General features: G+C 53.2%; 2 protein-coding genes across 2 annotated transcripts; one reads left to right on the forward strand and one right to left on the reverse strand.

Moving 5' to 3' along the window:
- Nucleotides 1-971: 971 nt before the first annotated feature.
- On the forward strand, nt 972-8312 carry dpp7 (dipeptidyl-peptidase 7). Its single transcript, XM_068738384.1, has 13 exons — nt 972-1097; nt 1575-1701; nt 3266-3405; nt 3648-3811; nt 4022-4157; nt 4282-4363; nt 4494-4660; nt 4960-5020; nt 5565-5683; nt 5763-5919; nt 6267-6331; nt 6400-6470; nt 6586-8312. The coding sequence occupies exons 1-13, from the start codon at nt 1011-1013 to the stop codon at nt 6695-6697; spliced, it is 1488 nt and encodes a 495-aa protein (XP_068594485.1). The 5' UTR covers nt 972-1010; the 3' UTR covers nt 6698-8312.
- A 759-nt stretch (nt 8313-9071) lies between these two features.
- man1b1b (mannosidase, alpha, class 1B, member 1b) lies at nt 9072-13848 on the reverse strand. The gene is made up of 13 exons (XM_068760922.1): nt 13762-13848; nt 13502-13613; nt 13288-13400; nt 12319-12392; nt 12146-12252; nt 11849-12028; nt 11245-11393; nt 10984-11172; nt 10305-10495; nt 10107-10227; nt 9589-9783; nt 9371-9502; nt 9072-9278 (listed from the first exon to the last, which is right to left on the reverse strand). The coding sequence occupies exons 1-13, from the start codon at nt 13846-13848 to the stop codon at nt 9072-9074; spliced, it is 1857 nt and encodes a 618-aa protein (XP_068617023.1).
- Nucleotides 13849-14144: the final 296 nt, after the last annotated feature.

The raw sequence follows: 14144 nt of genomic DNA on the forward strand, positions 1-14144 counted from the left end.
GGTGCGGTTGTAATTACACTGAATCCTGACGCTGACTAGAGTGACTGAGGTCTTTAGAGCTTGACCTTTGGCCTAACTTTATCAGGAATGTTTCAGAGAAGGAAGTTGAGGGAAGAATGGCTGCTTTCCACCAGGCATGACTTCTTGCCCGTAAATCGTGGTCATAATGTCGAGAAAAAAGGAAAAACCTCAACGCATTTCCAAAACTTAGACAACTGGGTCAACCTGCTGCACAGGTTGAGCTTTAACGCTAACGTGCACTGCTGCACACCACTTGTGCAGTAGTGTGCTCACGACTTGGAGTAGCTTTTACCATTCCTCACATGCCCACAGCGGAATCTTTTTGTCCTGTGACTGCAGGTCTTTGTGTCTGTAGAGGTTCTAGATTTGTTTGTAATGGACCAGTTTCAGTGTGGATTCTGGGAATAAATCAAAGCAGCCCCCCCCCCCCCTAATACATGACCATGCATGTACTTAAACCTGATTTTACTGCAATGGTTTCCTGTTTGTTTATTTTTTTCTATGTTCATTGTGTTCCACGCCTTTGTTATATTTCATAACACATAATTACTAATTACTACTGTACTGTACTGCCCTAAACCACAAGGGTGTACTCAGGTCTGCTGCATAATATACGTGCAGGAAATGATTTCTTTTCTTTCAATAGCGTGAAAACTCTAAACTTTATGATCAAATTAAATTCTGTAAGATCTGCGCAGACATTTTCTGTAATAAATAATATTATAGGAAACTGTAATAAATAGTTAGGTCGGCCTATAAACATACTTGGAATGCGTTACTTAATGCGTTACTTAATGCGTTACTCCCCCCCGTGCTATTATTATTTTACACTTTGGGACTTCGACTGTGTTTTACAGGAATCCGAAATTTTCCGACCCACACTTAAAGGCAACATCGCTAATGACACGTGACTCCCGTGGGGTTAGCGCATGCGCACTGGGCGCTGTTGACACCTGACATCTTGTCACGCTGCTCGGGGAACGTGGACCATGGGGGGGCTTTTCACCTTCGTGGCCTTTGTTCTCGGTGTCTTCTCCGTCCAGCCTCTGCACGGCCTTCCGGTCGGCCATTGTAAGGTGAGGCTTCGCTTCAGGGCGTTTTCATCACTCCTGTTTCAGAGAAAGACTTTTCAAAACGTCTCGTTCTGAACGTCGGGCCGATAAAAGTGGAGCCGAGCAGAGCCGAATGGAAGATCGGAGATCCAGATTCAACCTCAGATGCTCGGGAACCATGTTTAACCCTTTGTGTGGCTTTCTGAGAAGAAATTCCAGTTTGTTAAGTGGCGTTTGGCGTGACGTCATTAGCGAATGTTATCGATTTTGGACAGTAGCCATTTAAAACAGAAACGTGTTCTTCTTCTCTCCTTTAACGTCTCTTAAATCTTCCCGCCTGTGATAAAGTGGTCAAATGTTCGGGTGTGATGATGGACCAGAGGAAACGTGTCTCCTCTGCATGTTCACGTATTCCAGGCGGTTGCCGTTGAGCAACGACACGCCGATGGTTCTATTCTGAGAGCTTCCTGTTTTGCTGTGTCCCACGTTAACGCTTTCTAGCCGAGAAGACGCCACGGATCCGAGGACGAAGTCCAGTTCACAGAGAAGTACTTCAGCCAGACGCTGGACCACTTCAACTTCAACAGCCTGGGGAACGGGACCTTCAGGCAGCGCTACCTGGTCTCAGGTGAGGACAGCGTCCTGCTCTAAACGGGACCTTCAGGCAGCGCTACCTGGTCTCAGGTGAGGACGGCGTCCTGCTCTAAACGGGGCCTTCAGGCAGCGCTACCTGGTCTCAGGTGAGGACGGCGTCCTGCTCTAAACGGGGCCTTCAGGCAGCGCTACCTGGTCTCAGGTGAGGACGGCGTCCTGCTCTAAACGGGACCTTCAGGCAGCGCTACCTGGTCTCAGGTGAGGACAGCGTCCTGCTCTAAACGGGACCTTCAGGCAGCGCTACCTGGTCTCAGGTGAGGACGGCGTCCTGCTTTAAACGGGACCTTCAGGCAGCGCTACCTGGTCTCAGGTGAGGACAGCGTCCTGCTCTAAACGGGACCTTCAGGCAGCGCTACCTGGTCTCAGGTGAGGACGGCGTCCTGCTCTAAACGGGACCTTCAGGCAGCGCTACCTGGTCTCAGGTGAGGACGGCGTCCTGCTCTAAACGGGACCTTCAGGCAGCGCTACCTGGTCTCAGGTGAGGACGGCGTCCTGCTTTAAACGGGACCTTCAGGCAGCGCTACCTGGTCTCAGGTGAGGACAGCGTCCTGCTTTAAACGGGACCTTCAGGCAGCGCTACCTGGTCTCAGGTGAGGACAGCGTCCTGCTCTAAATGGGACCTTCAGGCAGCGCTACCTGGTCTCAGGTGAGGACGGCGTCCTGCTTTAAACGGGACCTTCAGGCGGCGCTACCTGGTCTCAGGTGAGGACAGCGTCCTGCTCTAAACGGGACCTTCAGGCAGCGCTACCTGGTCTCAGGTGAGGACGGCGTCCTGCTTTAAACGGGACCTTCAGGCAGCGCTACCTGGTCTCAGGTGAGGACAGCGTCCTGCTTTAAACGGGACCTTCAGGCAGCGCTACCTGGTCTCAGGTGAGGACAGCGTCCTGCTCTAAATGGGACCTTCAGGCAGCGCTACCTGGTCTCAGGTGAGGACGGCGTCCTGCTTTAAACGGGACCTTCAGGCAGCGCTACCTGGTCTCAGGTGAGGACAGCGTCCTGCTCTAAACGGGACCTTCAGGCAGCGCTACCTGGTCTCAGGTGAGGACGGCGTCCTGCTTTAAACGGGACCTTCAGGCAGCGCTACCTGGTCTCAGGTGAGGACGGCGTCCTGCTTTAAACGGGACCTTCAGGCAGCGCTACCTGGTCTCAGGTGAGGACGGCGTCCTGCTCTAAACGGGACCTTCAGGCAGCGCTACCTGGTCTCAGGTGAGGACGGCGTCCTGCTCTAAACGGGACCTTCAGGCAGCGCTACCTGGTCTCAGGTGAGGACGGCGTCCTGCTTTAAACGGGACCTTCAGGCAGCGCTACCTGGTCTCAGGTGAGGACAGAGTCCTGCTCTAAACGGGACCTTCAGGCAGCGCTACCTGGTCTCAGGTGAGGACGGCGTCCTGCTCTAAACGGGACCTTCAGGCAGCGCTACCTGGTCTCAGGTGAGGACGGCGTCCTGCTCTAAACGGGTGAGGACGGCGTCCTGCTTTAAGCGGGGCTAACGCTAGCGCTAGCGCACGCTCCTGACGGCTGCGTTTCCCTCTGCGTAGACAAACACTGGAAGAAGCGCCGCGGCCCCGTCTTCTTCTACACGGGCAACGAGGGCGACGTCTGGACGTTCGCCCTCAACTCCGGATTCATCACAGAGCTGGCGGCCCAGCAGGGCGCCTTGGTCGTGTTTGCCGAACATGTAAGGAGACGCCGGTGGAACCCGCGAGGCGGCTTTGGTGTCGTGTGACGAACGCAGATAGCCGGTTCGTGTTTCACTCGTAAGAGAACCGGGCCCAGAACTGAAGCGTTGGTCTGTCTCTCGCTCTGGACCCTCCGTTTCTGTCCTTTTCCTGGGATGGAGATGCATCCTGATTGGTCCATTAGAGATCGATAGACCGGGTACGATCAGTTTCAGGCCTGAGCGGCGTCTCCTCCTCCCAGAGGTACTACGGAGAGTCGCTGCCGTTCGGCGAGGACTCCTTCAGCGTCCCTCGGGTCTCCCTGCTGACGGTGGAGCAGGCCCTCGCCGACTACGCCGTCCTGATCACCGAGCTGAAGCGGGAGCTGGCGGCGCCGGACTGTCCCGTCATCGCGTTCGGAGGCAGGTTAGGGTCCGTCTGAAACCCGGAACTCGGTGAATCTGTTCCTGCGCACCGGATAAAAGCCCGTTTACACGCCTACGCTTATAAAAGCATCCATTTTGTCCTGGTTTTGAGTCAAACAGGAACTGTGGAAGGAATCTATCTGTCCCTCAGTTCATCTTGTTGTCTGTCCCCGTCCCCGTCCTCGTCCTCGTCCCCGTCCCCGTCCTGCAGCTACGGTGGGATGCTCTCCGTCTACATGAGACTCAAGTATCCCAACATCGTGTCTGGAGCTCTGGCCGCCAGCGCCCCCATCCTGTCCGTGGCCGGACTGGGAGACTCCACGCAGTTCTTCAGGGACGTGACGGCTGTAAGTCCTTCCTGTCTCCCCGTCTTCGCCCGCCACGTTTGTTTTGTTTTCCACTGACCTTGTGAGACGTGTTTTATATCGTGTAATATAATCGTGATAATGGCGTTTGTTTCTCCTTCACGAGGATTTTGAGGGCGTGGCCTCAGAATGTAAGGACGCCGTGAGAGCAGCGTTCCATCAGCTGAGAGAATTAGCCGAACGGCGAGGTAAACGTGCCACGCCTTAACTCGTCTGTTATCACAGCATCATAAGTCCCGACCTCGGCGGTGCCGCTCCCTGGTGGCCACCGAGGTGTCCTGCACTGAGCTGGACAGACGTCTCTGTGGTTGTGACTAGATTACAGCAGCATCCAGACGCAGCTGTCCCTGTGTCGGCCGCCGTCGTCTGCTCAGGACGTCCGGCAGCTCAACGGCCTGCTGAGGAACGCCTTCACGCTGATGGCCATGCTGGATTACCCCTACGGCACGCAGTTCATGGGCGCGCTGCCCGCCAACCCGGTGAAGGTAGGCACGCCCCCGGGGGGGGGGGGGGGGGGTCATGCATGGCACGCGGCTGCCCTGCCCTGAGCGACGCGTCGGGACGAGCAGCTTAACGAAGGCGTTCCTAAATGTCCACGATCTGTCCGCTGCTGGCGAGACGCGAGTCTTCGTCCGCTGACGCTGCAGGTCCAGAGGGAAGGTCGGGTACAACCGACGTGTGAATGGCGGCTGGTCTGCGTGGCGTGAAGAACAAACACGCAGTAGAAGTACGTGAACATTACGCGTCAGCAGATGTGATGAGTGATGAGGTCGTTGTTTCTCAGGTGGCGTGTGGCGTCATGCTGAGGGGCGCCGACCTGCTCACGAACCTCAGGGACACCGCAGGTAAGGACTGGACGGTGTGTGTGTCCTGTCTTCTACTAGAGGACAGGTACTGCTGCTACTACTACAACTACTGCTTCTACTACTGCTGCTACTACTACAGCTACTAGTACTACTACTGCTACTATTACTACTAATACTACTACCGCCACCATCTTTAACGATGCAGGAACAAGTGAAGAGTATGACGCAGCACTGGGATGTAGTTCACGTCAGCAGACACGAGAGGGCAGTGTTTAGTCACATACGGGTGTCCCTCTGAGACTTCATGGAGCTTGTCCATCCTTTTGTCCGGGTCTCCGTCCTCCTGATGGATCCCGACTGCAGTTTCTAGTTTTGTTTCTTTTTATTAATTTTCGCGAGTTCACGGCTGTTTTTTTTAGCAACGCGTTTGTTACGTTGGAGAAAATCCGGTCGTTTTTCAAAATAAAACACCTTTTAGACGCTAATAACTGATACAACGGAAATTGTATACATTAGTTGTTCTTTCTTTGCGGCCCGGTGGTTGGGGACCCCTGCATTAGAGCTCAACAGTCCTCTCCTGCAGGAATCGTGTACAACTCCACGGGGGCGCTGAGCTGCTTTGACCCGGACAGTCTGTTTCTGGAGTGTGCCGACCCCACAGGCTGTGGACTGGGCTTGGACAGCCTGGCCTGGGACTATCAGGTAGTCCCTGTGTTGGTGTGTGTGATCCAGTGGCGTCAGTGCTGACTCGGCGTTTATGAGCTTTCTGCTGTGGTTTCAGGCGTGCACGGAGATCAATCTGTGCTACGAGAGCAACAACGTCACGGACATGTTTCCTCCCATGGCCTTCAGTCGGAGGGACCGGGAGCTCTACTGCTCCAAACGCTGGGCTGTGATCCCACGACCAGACTGGCTGAAAACCCAGTACTGGGGAGCCGGTGAGCACTGGGCTGCGACCGGGCCCAGCAGAGAGTCCGGACACGTCCAGAGTGGCGTAACCTAGACTCCGTAACCTACAACCAGTCTCTGTGACCTACACCCAGACTCTGTGACCTACACCCAGACTCTGTAACCTATACCCAGACTCTGTGACCTACACCCAGACTCTGTAACCTATACCCAGACTCTGTGACCTACACCCAGACTCTGTAATCTACTGAACACGTCATGATAATAATACAAACCCAGAAGTGACATGTTGCCTAGCAACTGGAAAAATGCAAGCCTTCTCTGTGGCATCGTCCTATGAAGTTCCTAAAGCCTCTCACACTGTTTTTGTGTTCAGATCTCTCCACAACCAGCAACATCATTTTCTCCAATGGGAATCTGGACCCTTGGGCAAACGGAGGGGTAAGAAATGAAACCACCATCCATAATCCATGCTTCAGCGAGGACTCAATCTGCCCTCTGCGGTTCAGGTGCGCAAGTCTTTGAGCCCGTCCCTGATCGCTGTCAACATTGCCGAAGGAGCCCATCACCTGGATCTGAGGTAACCCCCCCCCCACACACACACACACACACACACACACACACACACTTCCATGCCTTTAAGTCTCAGACCGCATGGAAGATCTGATCAGACATGCTGAGTTTTTTTTCTGCAGAGGATCTAACGATGCTGATCCAGCGTCAGTGATCCGTGCCAGGAAGACGGAGGCGGACCTCATCGCTCGGTGGGTGGAGGCCGAGAGGACCCGAATCCGACGGCGATCTTAAAGGTTAAGCTTCTCACGTCTGGAGCTGAGACGACCGCTTCTACACATCAACTCAGGAACCGCTGCAGCAAAATCCAGATTAAATCAATCTGTTAGTTTCTGCTGCACTAAGGCTGGCGTGGGAAACGGCGTTGGAGGAGACGCTGCGGGAGCTGCTCTCATTGTCCTGTAACGTGTGGAGTCAAAGACGGGCACAAACGCTTCTGTCCAATAAAAACACTTTTAATTTCTACAATTCTCTGTACAAAATTAAAACCGTTCCAACATTTATTTACCAGGTGACAAAACATTTTATGTCTGGCTGCAGATTTACATTTATTTCAAAACAACACAAATCATCCCATCGACCCCCCCCACAAACCCGTTGTCTTTGTAAAAAAACAGTAAAAATCAAAACTCCAAGGCGTTCTGGCCGAATCCTACAAGCGTTAAACTTGTAGATTAAATCCAACACATCGATACGTCTAAACCAGAGAGAACAAAGATCCCGCTTCAGCTGCTGCAGTAAGAAAAGGGCAGTTACAGTCGAGCTCCCACGGGTCCGGAAAACGCGTCCTGATAGCGGACCGACCGGCGCCGCTAACTGGTCCTTTAGAAGCAGTTTATATCAAAAGCACAGGACGATGGTCTCCGTTGGTTTCCCTGCTGGAGGAGGGATGGCTTGTTCTCGTTCAACATTTAACCGACACCGACAGCCTTCAGGCTTTTACGTCTTTGGCTCAGGAGTCGGCGTGCGTTCACGCCGGCAGCGATCCGGTTCGGATCACGCTAAAGACAGCTCAGAAGTCCTCTGCAAGTCCCACTGTAAAAAGTAGCTTGAGTGGGTTCAGCTTTGTTTGAATGTTGTCGGTAGCAACATTAAAGGCATCGAGTCGGAAAATAGAAAAGACAAGTTTGGTCTCGAGTTCAAGAGGGAGCGACTAAAAGTACAGCAAGGAAGTAAAGCAGTAATACGACATGATGTTACTATAGTTGCTATACTATAGTAACATCATGTTGCTATAGTAACAGAGCAATCACAATGTGCAACTTCACCACTAGAGGTCACTGAGTGGTCAAACATCTGACTTCACCGTGGTCCGAATAATTCGCATGTAAGATGGACAAACGCACGGAACAGAGACTCGAGGAGTTCGGCCCAAACGGCAGCCTGCAGCGCGGCGGTCGCAGGCCTGCACCGGCGCCCTCGCCGTCCTCAGCGGGGACAAGGTACCCCTGGATGCTCAGGCAAACTTTGAAGTGGGATCTATCCAATCTTAACGTGACAAGAACGCCAGCAGGCATTCTGTGGTCAGTACGAACCATCAGGCCACAGATGTTCCACTGACTGTTACAGCTGTGGGAAAGATCTAAAGTCGTTTTTCTACCTTTCAAAAGTACCCAAAGTACCTCGTTCCGCCTACACAGTACTGTTTAGAAGGATAGATGTACACAGAATGAGTGTTAACAAAAACCAAGGTTGTCTTAGGAATAACGGAAATCTGCTATGAAGGGACTAAAACCTAAAAGCACAGTAATATAACTCCAGGTATACGGTGCTCATTTGCATATTAGGAGAAATGTTGCTTTTTAAGATCACTTCCATCACCTCAAAAAAGGGAAATGGAAATGTACTCGATGCTGAAACAGGAAAACGACAGGAAGAGAAACAGCTCTGCATAAAAACAAACGGGAATCCGGCCAGGGTTGATGGTGTGAAAGCAGGACCAGCCTTCGTCTCAGCTTGGTGGCCAGTCTGAGGTGTAGTGCCACCTGCTGGCATGGAGTGTTAATAATATACTCATTGTGATTACTTTTAGGCCCAGCCAAAGTTCTGAACGTCCCTCACACACCGTACGACTTCCTGTGTGACGTCAACGCATGATGCAGAAGCTGATGTGTGGTCTGGGGGTAGGGGTGAGGCTGGCATCCCTGCAGGAGTCACCCCCCAGTGGTCAGGCTGTGGAAGGCTGCCCCACCACTGGGGCCCATTAAATGCTAGCCCAGAAACCTTTGAAAGCAAAATATAAGACATGGGCAGCTTTAAACGTAACCACTCAGCTTTCAAACAGCCGGACACTAACCCCCCGCCCCCCATGCGAGTAAGACGTTTTTGATTCAAGTGTCATTCAGGCTTTTCTTTACCAGGACAGGAAAGCGGAAACCTTCCGTGTCCTCAAGCTGAGCCGGTCTCCTCGACTTCTTTTTTTTTAAATGACTATTTTCACGATGTAAACAAACGAGTTAAACGGTAAAAAGGAGGCGTGTTCCATCTCTGACTCTGTTCCGTTGCACTGACAACATCCAATCACAGGCGGATCACGGAGACACTTCCTGGCAGTAAACCACCCCTGAGATTTGACATGTGTGTGTGTGTGTGTGTGTGTGTGCGCGTGTCATGCGCTGGAAGGCCATATCGGCAGGGGGTGAGCCTCGGTGTTGAAGACATACTGGTCCAGGCTGAGGAGGTGGGGGTCGTCTGACAAGAGCAGATACAGATACTTCAGGGTCTCCCCCAGGAAGAAGCTCTCCATCTTGTCCCGGGGGCTGGGGTAGTCGGGGTCACGCACGTTGTTGATGGAGGTGTACCCACCAGAGGACACCTGGGAGGAAACGCAACAACAACAACAAGTCAACAACCTTTGTGTTGGTGCCCGGGGGGGCGGCGCCACTAACGGCAGCACGCTGGACGGACCTTGGTGTAGTTGTTAAAGTTCTGGAGGATCTCGTAGCCCCACTCCCGGTACTTGTGGTCCTTGGTGAACCTGTACATGTAGAAGAGACTCTCCACAGTCTCCGGGCGCAGAAGGTTGTGTCTGTCTGCAAACTAAGACAGAGACACACTCCGGAGTCACACTTAAGCCCGAGGCTCTGAACCCTGACCCCCACGCCGTGACCCACGGCTCCTCCTACCTTTACATTGACGTCCTGGGCGCTTCCCTGATACATGTTGAAGTGGACGATCTCTGGACTGAGGCCAGTCTCCATCTGAACGTACATCTGGTGGCAGGTTTCCATCAGCCGCTGGGCGAGATCCATGTGATCGGCAGGCAGGCCGTTGTGAGCCCCGAGGGCCAGCGTGCCCGGCAGGAAACAGACCAGGTGGTCCTGAAACACACAGGAAGTGTCAATACCCCCCCCCCCCCCCCCTGCTGCAAGCAGTAGGTGCTGGGGGGGGTCAGGGCTAATCCGTTTCAACACGACCGGCACCTGGGAGCAACGGAGCAGCATGGCGTCTTTTAACTGCTTGTCTTTCTAGTGTACGGAAGACATCCGTCTAATTCTTGGCCACTAATCAAAAAGAGACTTTTAATGTCGCCTGAAAGAAAATTCGCCACTTTTATAAATGAATAATTACATTTTAAATGATTCGCACACAGATCAAAGTGTAATGAGCATCGAGTGGCGATGAGGCTCCCGTAAACACTGACCATCTTGGGGCTGAACTCTCCGTGTGAGAGCTCTCCCACGAAGGTGAGGCCGCTCGGCGAAGACTTCTGCAGCAGGTGTCTCTTCATACCCTCGACTGCTTGGAGGTAGTCCTCCAGAAGCCTAGAACCACACGGATCACAACGCTGGGACTCACTGCGCCGACCGTTGCGCCGGTCCTTTGTAGGGGGTTTCCTTACTGGTTCTCCTCCTTGCCGCCCTGGATCCACTGCTTCAGCAGGTATTCGTAGTAGCTGTCTGCCCTGGCTCCCAGGGTGTAGGTGCCCTGGTGGCTGAACCGCCCGCTGTTGGTGTTGATGAACATGGGGACGAGGCCGTCCAGCTTTCCGTCCAGCTTGTGGATCTGTGTCACGACCTCGGCGACAGCAGCCTGGACACAGACCACAAAGCGACTTCAGGAAAAAACTAGAGACAAAACACGATCGAATATAATCAGAGAGGGGAAAACAATCGTTCGCAAATACAGATAAAAAAAGAGAAGCTAATTGTGTCACATAGAGAAGAACAATACTAATACAAAAAAAAACTCTGGAGAAGCTTTTATGGGCTAAAACGGGTCACAGTGGATCAGGTGTGCTCAATACAGGGGGGGGGCGGGGGTCGCTGACTTACGACCACAACTGGTACCCATTATACGGCAAGTATAATATTCTGCGTCACGATACGGAAAATATCAGAGTAGAAAGAGACTTTCCTCTCGGGAGACATCGTGGGTGAGATCGCAGAAAATGTCGTACACTCGATCAGCGTCGTAAACACGTCGTAAACACGTCGTAAACAAACAAACAACAGAGCAGCGCGGTCGTAGGGTCCAACAGTCAGAAACGGCGGTCCGCTGCTACGGGTCTGCTGGGTGACCTGGTACCGTGGATCCTCGGTGAGGCGGCTGAGCTCTCTGAACTCCAGCTGGATGCTGGCCACCTCCGCCACGGTGCTGTCAGAGGTCCAGCGAGGCGGGTGGGCCGTGCCGGTACCGATGTTCACGTCGGAGTAAGGGATCTTGGATGGGGTGTTGAAGGCGGGCATCAGCCGAGTGCCGATGTCTTTCTGCAGAGGAAGAGCGGGTTTCATTTGATGGGTCGTCTCCGGCGCCGTGTTCAGTCTGAATGCCTCACTCACGGCTTTGTCCAGGAACAGCTGATCTCCGGTCAGATTGTAGGTGCTCAGCAGACCCCCCAGGATGCGGATGGTGCTTTCAAACAGGTTGACGTCGACATTCTTGTTGAACGTGAGCTCCGAGGCGACCCACGCCTTTGCCTCTTCAAATTCTGCAGCGCATGGCAAACATTGAGCTTCGTTAAAAACGGAAGAATCTCAAATTTGTAGCTCATTAAAAGGGTTTCATGGCTTTCCTGGTTATTGATCTCACTATGATCCGACAAATCAATAACTATTCCTTAGGCGAGGGCGTGGCACAGGAGGCGTGGCCTATAGCCTCATGGCAAAGAGAATATTTCATTTGCTGAGAATAAAATATCGTAGTTAATAAACTTTTGTGTAAGTTAGAATTTCCTCAGGGTTGTCCATTCCTTAGAAGAAAGTATTCCTGATCAGTGACGGGTCCAAAGAAAGCGAGTAGTAAGGATGGCGGTGAGAAGAAAAGACGATGATGACGATGGCGATGAAGCAAGAAATGATCCATCAATGTGACCGTGGTGTCCGTAAGTGATGGGACACGCCAGTACAAGCAGAGTCCATCCAAGAGACAGAAAGCACGCGCTACCTTCCTTCAGCCCCATGATCCACATGGTATCCAGGGAATCGATGAGGGTCAGGCCCAAGCTGAACCACTCGGTGTAGGACTTGGAGAGGGGCCGGAGCTCGTCGTGGCCCCAGGCGAAGTCTTTATAGCCCTTCCACGCATGCTTGAAGGCTTCTTGCACCGCCTCCAGCCAGGCTGCATCTGAAATACGAGCAGGAGGCTTATCCATCATCCTAAATGAGTTCCAGCTGCAGTTTAAAGTGGGCATCAGGTTTCATTTCCCCCCCCCCCCCCGACAACAGGAAGAAATGCAGATACCAGAGTTTCTTGGAGGTTTGTCCTTTTGGGTTCCCACTGAATCCTGGTTTTCCTCCTCCCTGGCTCCGCCCACGTCCTGGTCGGTGTCAATCACGGTTCCACGCCGGCTGAAAGTAGGAAGCGTTTAGAACTCTAGCAGTAACATCTAACCCGACTCGCATGTCCAGACTCACCGGATAGCCTCGTCCCCTCGTTTGTCGCTGCCCAGCCGGTCCCCGACCATCACCTCTGAAGCATTGTCTTTCTTCTGGAGATGCAAACAAGTGGCATGAGCAACAAGCTCCAAGCTTTTACAGCCCACCTCGAACCAGAGTCCAAACGTTCAGATCAGCGCCGGTGAGCAAGGCCGGCCGGCGAGGCAAAACGTTTCGTAAAGCTGCAGCCTGTCGAAGCCGAGAGGCCAACGAGCGTGCTCTATTCTCTAGAGAAGCCCGAGCGTGCTCTATTCTCTAGAGAAGCCCGAGCGTGCTCTATTCTCTAGAGAAGCCCGAGCGTGCTCTATTCTCTAGAGAAGCCCGATCGTGTTCTATTCTCTAGAGAAGCCCGATCGTGCTCTATTCTCTAGAGAAGCCCGAGCGTGCTCTATTCTCTAGAGAAGCCCGAGCGTGCTCTATTCTCTAGAGAAGCCCGATCGTGTTCTATTCTCTAGAGAAGCCCGATCGTGCTCTATTCTCTAGAGAAGCCCGAGTGTGCTCTATTCTCTAGAGAAGCCTGATCGTGTTCTATTCTCTAGAGAAGCCCGAGCGTGCTCTACTCTCTAGAGAAGCCCGAGCGTGCTCTACTCTCTAGAGAAGCCCGAGCGCGCTCTATTCTCTAGAGAAGCTCGAGACCCATTTGTCTAAACCCGGTCAGCAAAGCGGCGTGGCGGCGAGCGGATACGCCGCTTTGTGCAGACGAGCGTCTCCTGCTGTGCAGCACGAGTCGCTTTCCCCTTCGCTCAGGCTGCGGGGCATCGCTCCAACGGTTAGCTTTAGCATGCGTTTGTAGTTACCACACTATACAAAAGGCTTTCTGCCATAGTGGGACTCGGGTGGCGCCACCCTTCCACTCTCAGCTTCATGCATGCAGCTCCATCCTTTTCAGAATCAGAATACTGATTCCACACAGAGACCAACGTAGAGCAGAAGCAGAATTCCAGAGACCTGGGGGGGTTGTCCCGTCAGCGCTGGGCGGGCCGGCTCAACGGGCTCAGGCACAGCGTGGACGACGTGCTCCAGTGGGGCCATCTCGTCTACCGGGGGCTCTTCTGCAAAAACTGAACACACAGGTAAAGAGATGCCGTCTGGATAATTAGAGTCGTGTGCAGAACAGAGCTCTGAAGGTGTGTGTGTGTGTGTGTGTGACTGCGAGCCTTACCAGTGAGGTACTCATGAACAGGAGGGGAACAATGTGCCAGAATAATCAGGAGGAGGAGCAGGAGGAGCAGGAGGAGCAGGCTCCGCTGCAGCCTGGACAGCTGCTTCCATCGCTGCAGGCAGAGAGAGAGAGAGAGGAGGAGGAGGAAGGTTCCTGATGAATCTCTCGCTTGCTCTGCTTCATCACGAAACAGATCTGAGCTCCAAACCGAACAGTCTGAAACACGAAATGAGGAGGAGAACGTCGGAGACGTCTCTCACCCTCCAGCAGCTCGGCCTCCTCCGATCTCCACTTCCCTCGCCTGCAACATTTACAGAGACGTAGTCCTGTCGATATGGTGGACCCATGCCTGGGGGGGGGGAGAAGTGATCACAACCCAGCTGATTCCAACCGGATTAGGTTAGCCACCTCAGCTGCCTCCTCTCGATGAGATGAGGCAGGGGGGGGGGCAGCCACCCTGAGGAGGACACTCATTTCGACCGCTTGTATCCGGGATCTTGTCCTTTCGGTTCTGACCCAGAGCTCATGACTAGAGGTGAGAGGAGGAACGTAGACTGACCGGTGAATCGAGAGCTTCGCCTTCTGGCTCAGCTCCTTCTCCACCACGACAGACCGATACGACTTCACCGATCCGTCCGTCAAT

The sequence above is a fragment of the Brachionichthys hirsutus genome, chromosome 4, assembly GCF_040956055.1.
Source record: "Brachionichthys hirsutus isolate HB-005 chromosome 4, CSIRO-AGI_Bhir_v1, whole genome shotgun sequence".
Taxonomy (NCBI): domain Eukaryota; kingdom Metazoa; phylum Chordata; class Actinopteri; order Lophiiformes; family Brachionichthyidae; genus Brachionichthys; species Brachionichthys hirsutus.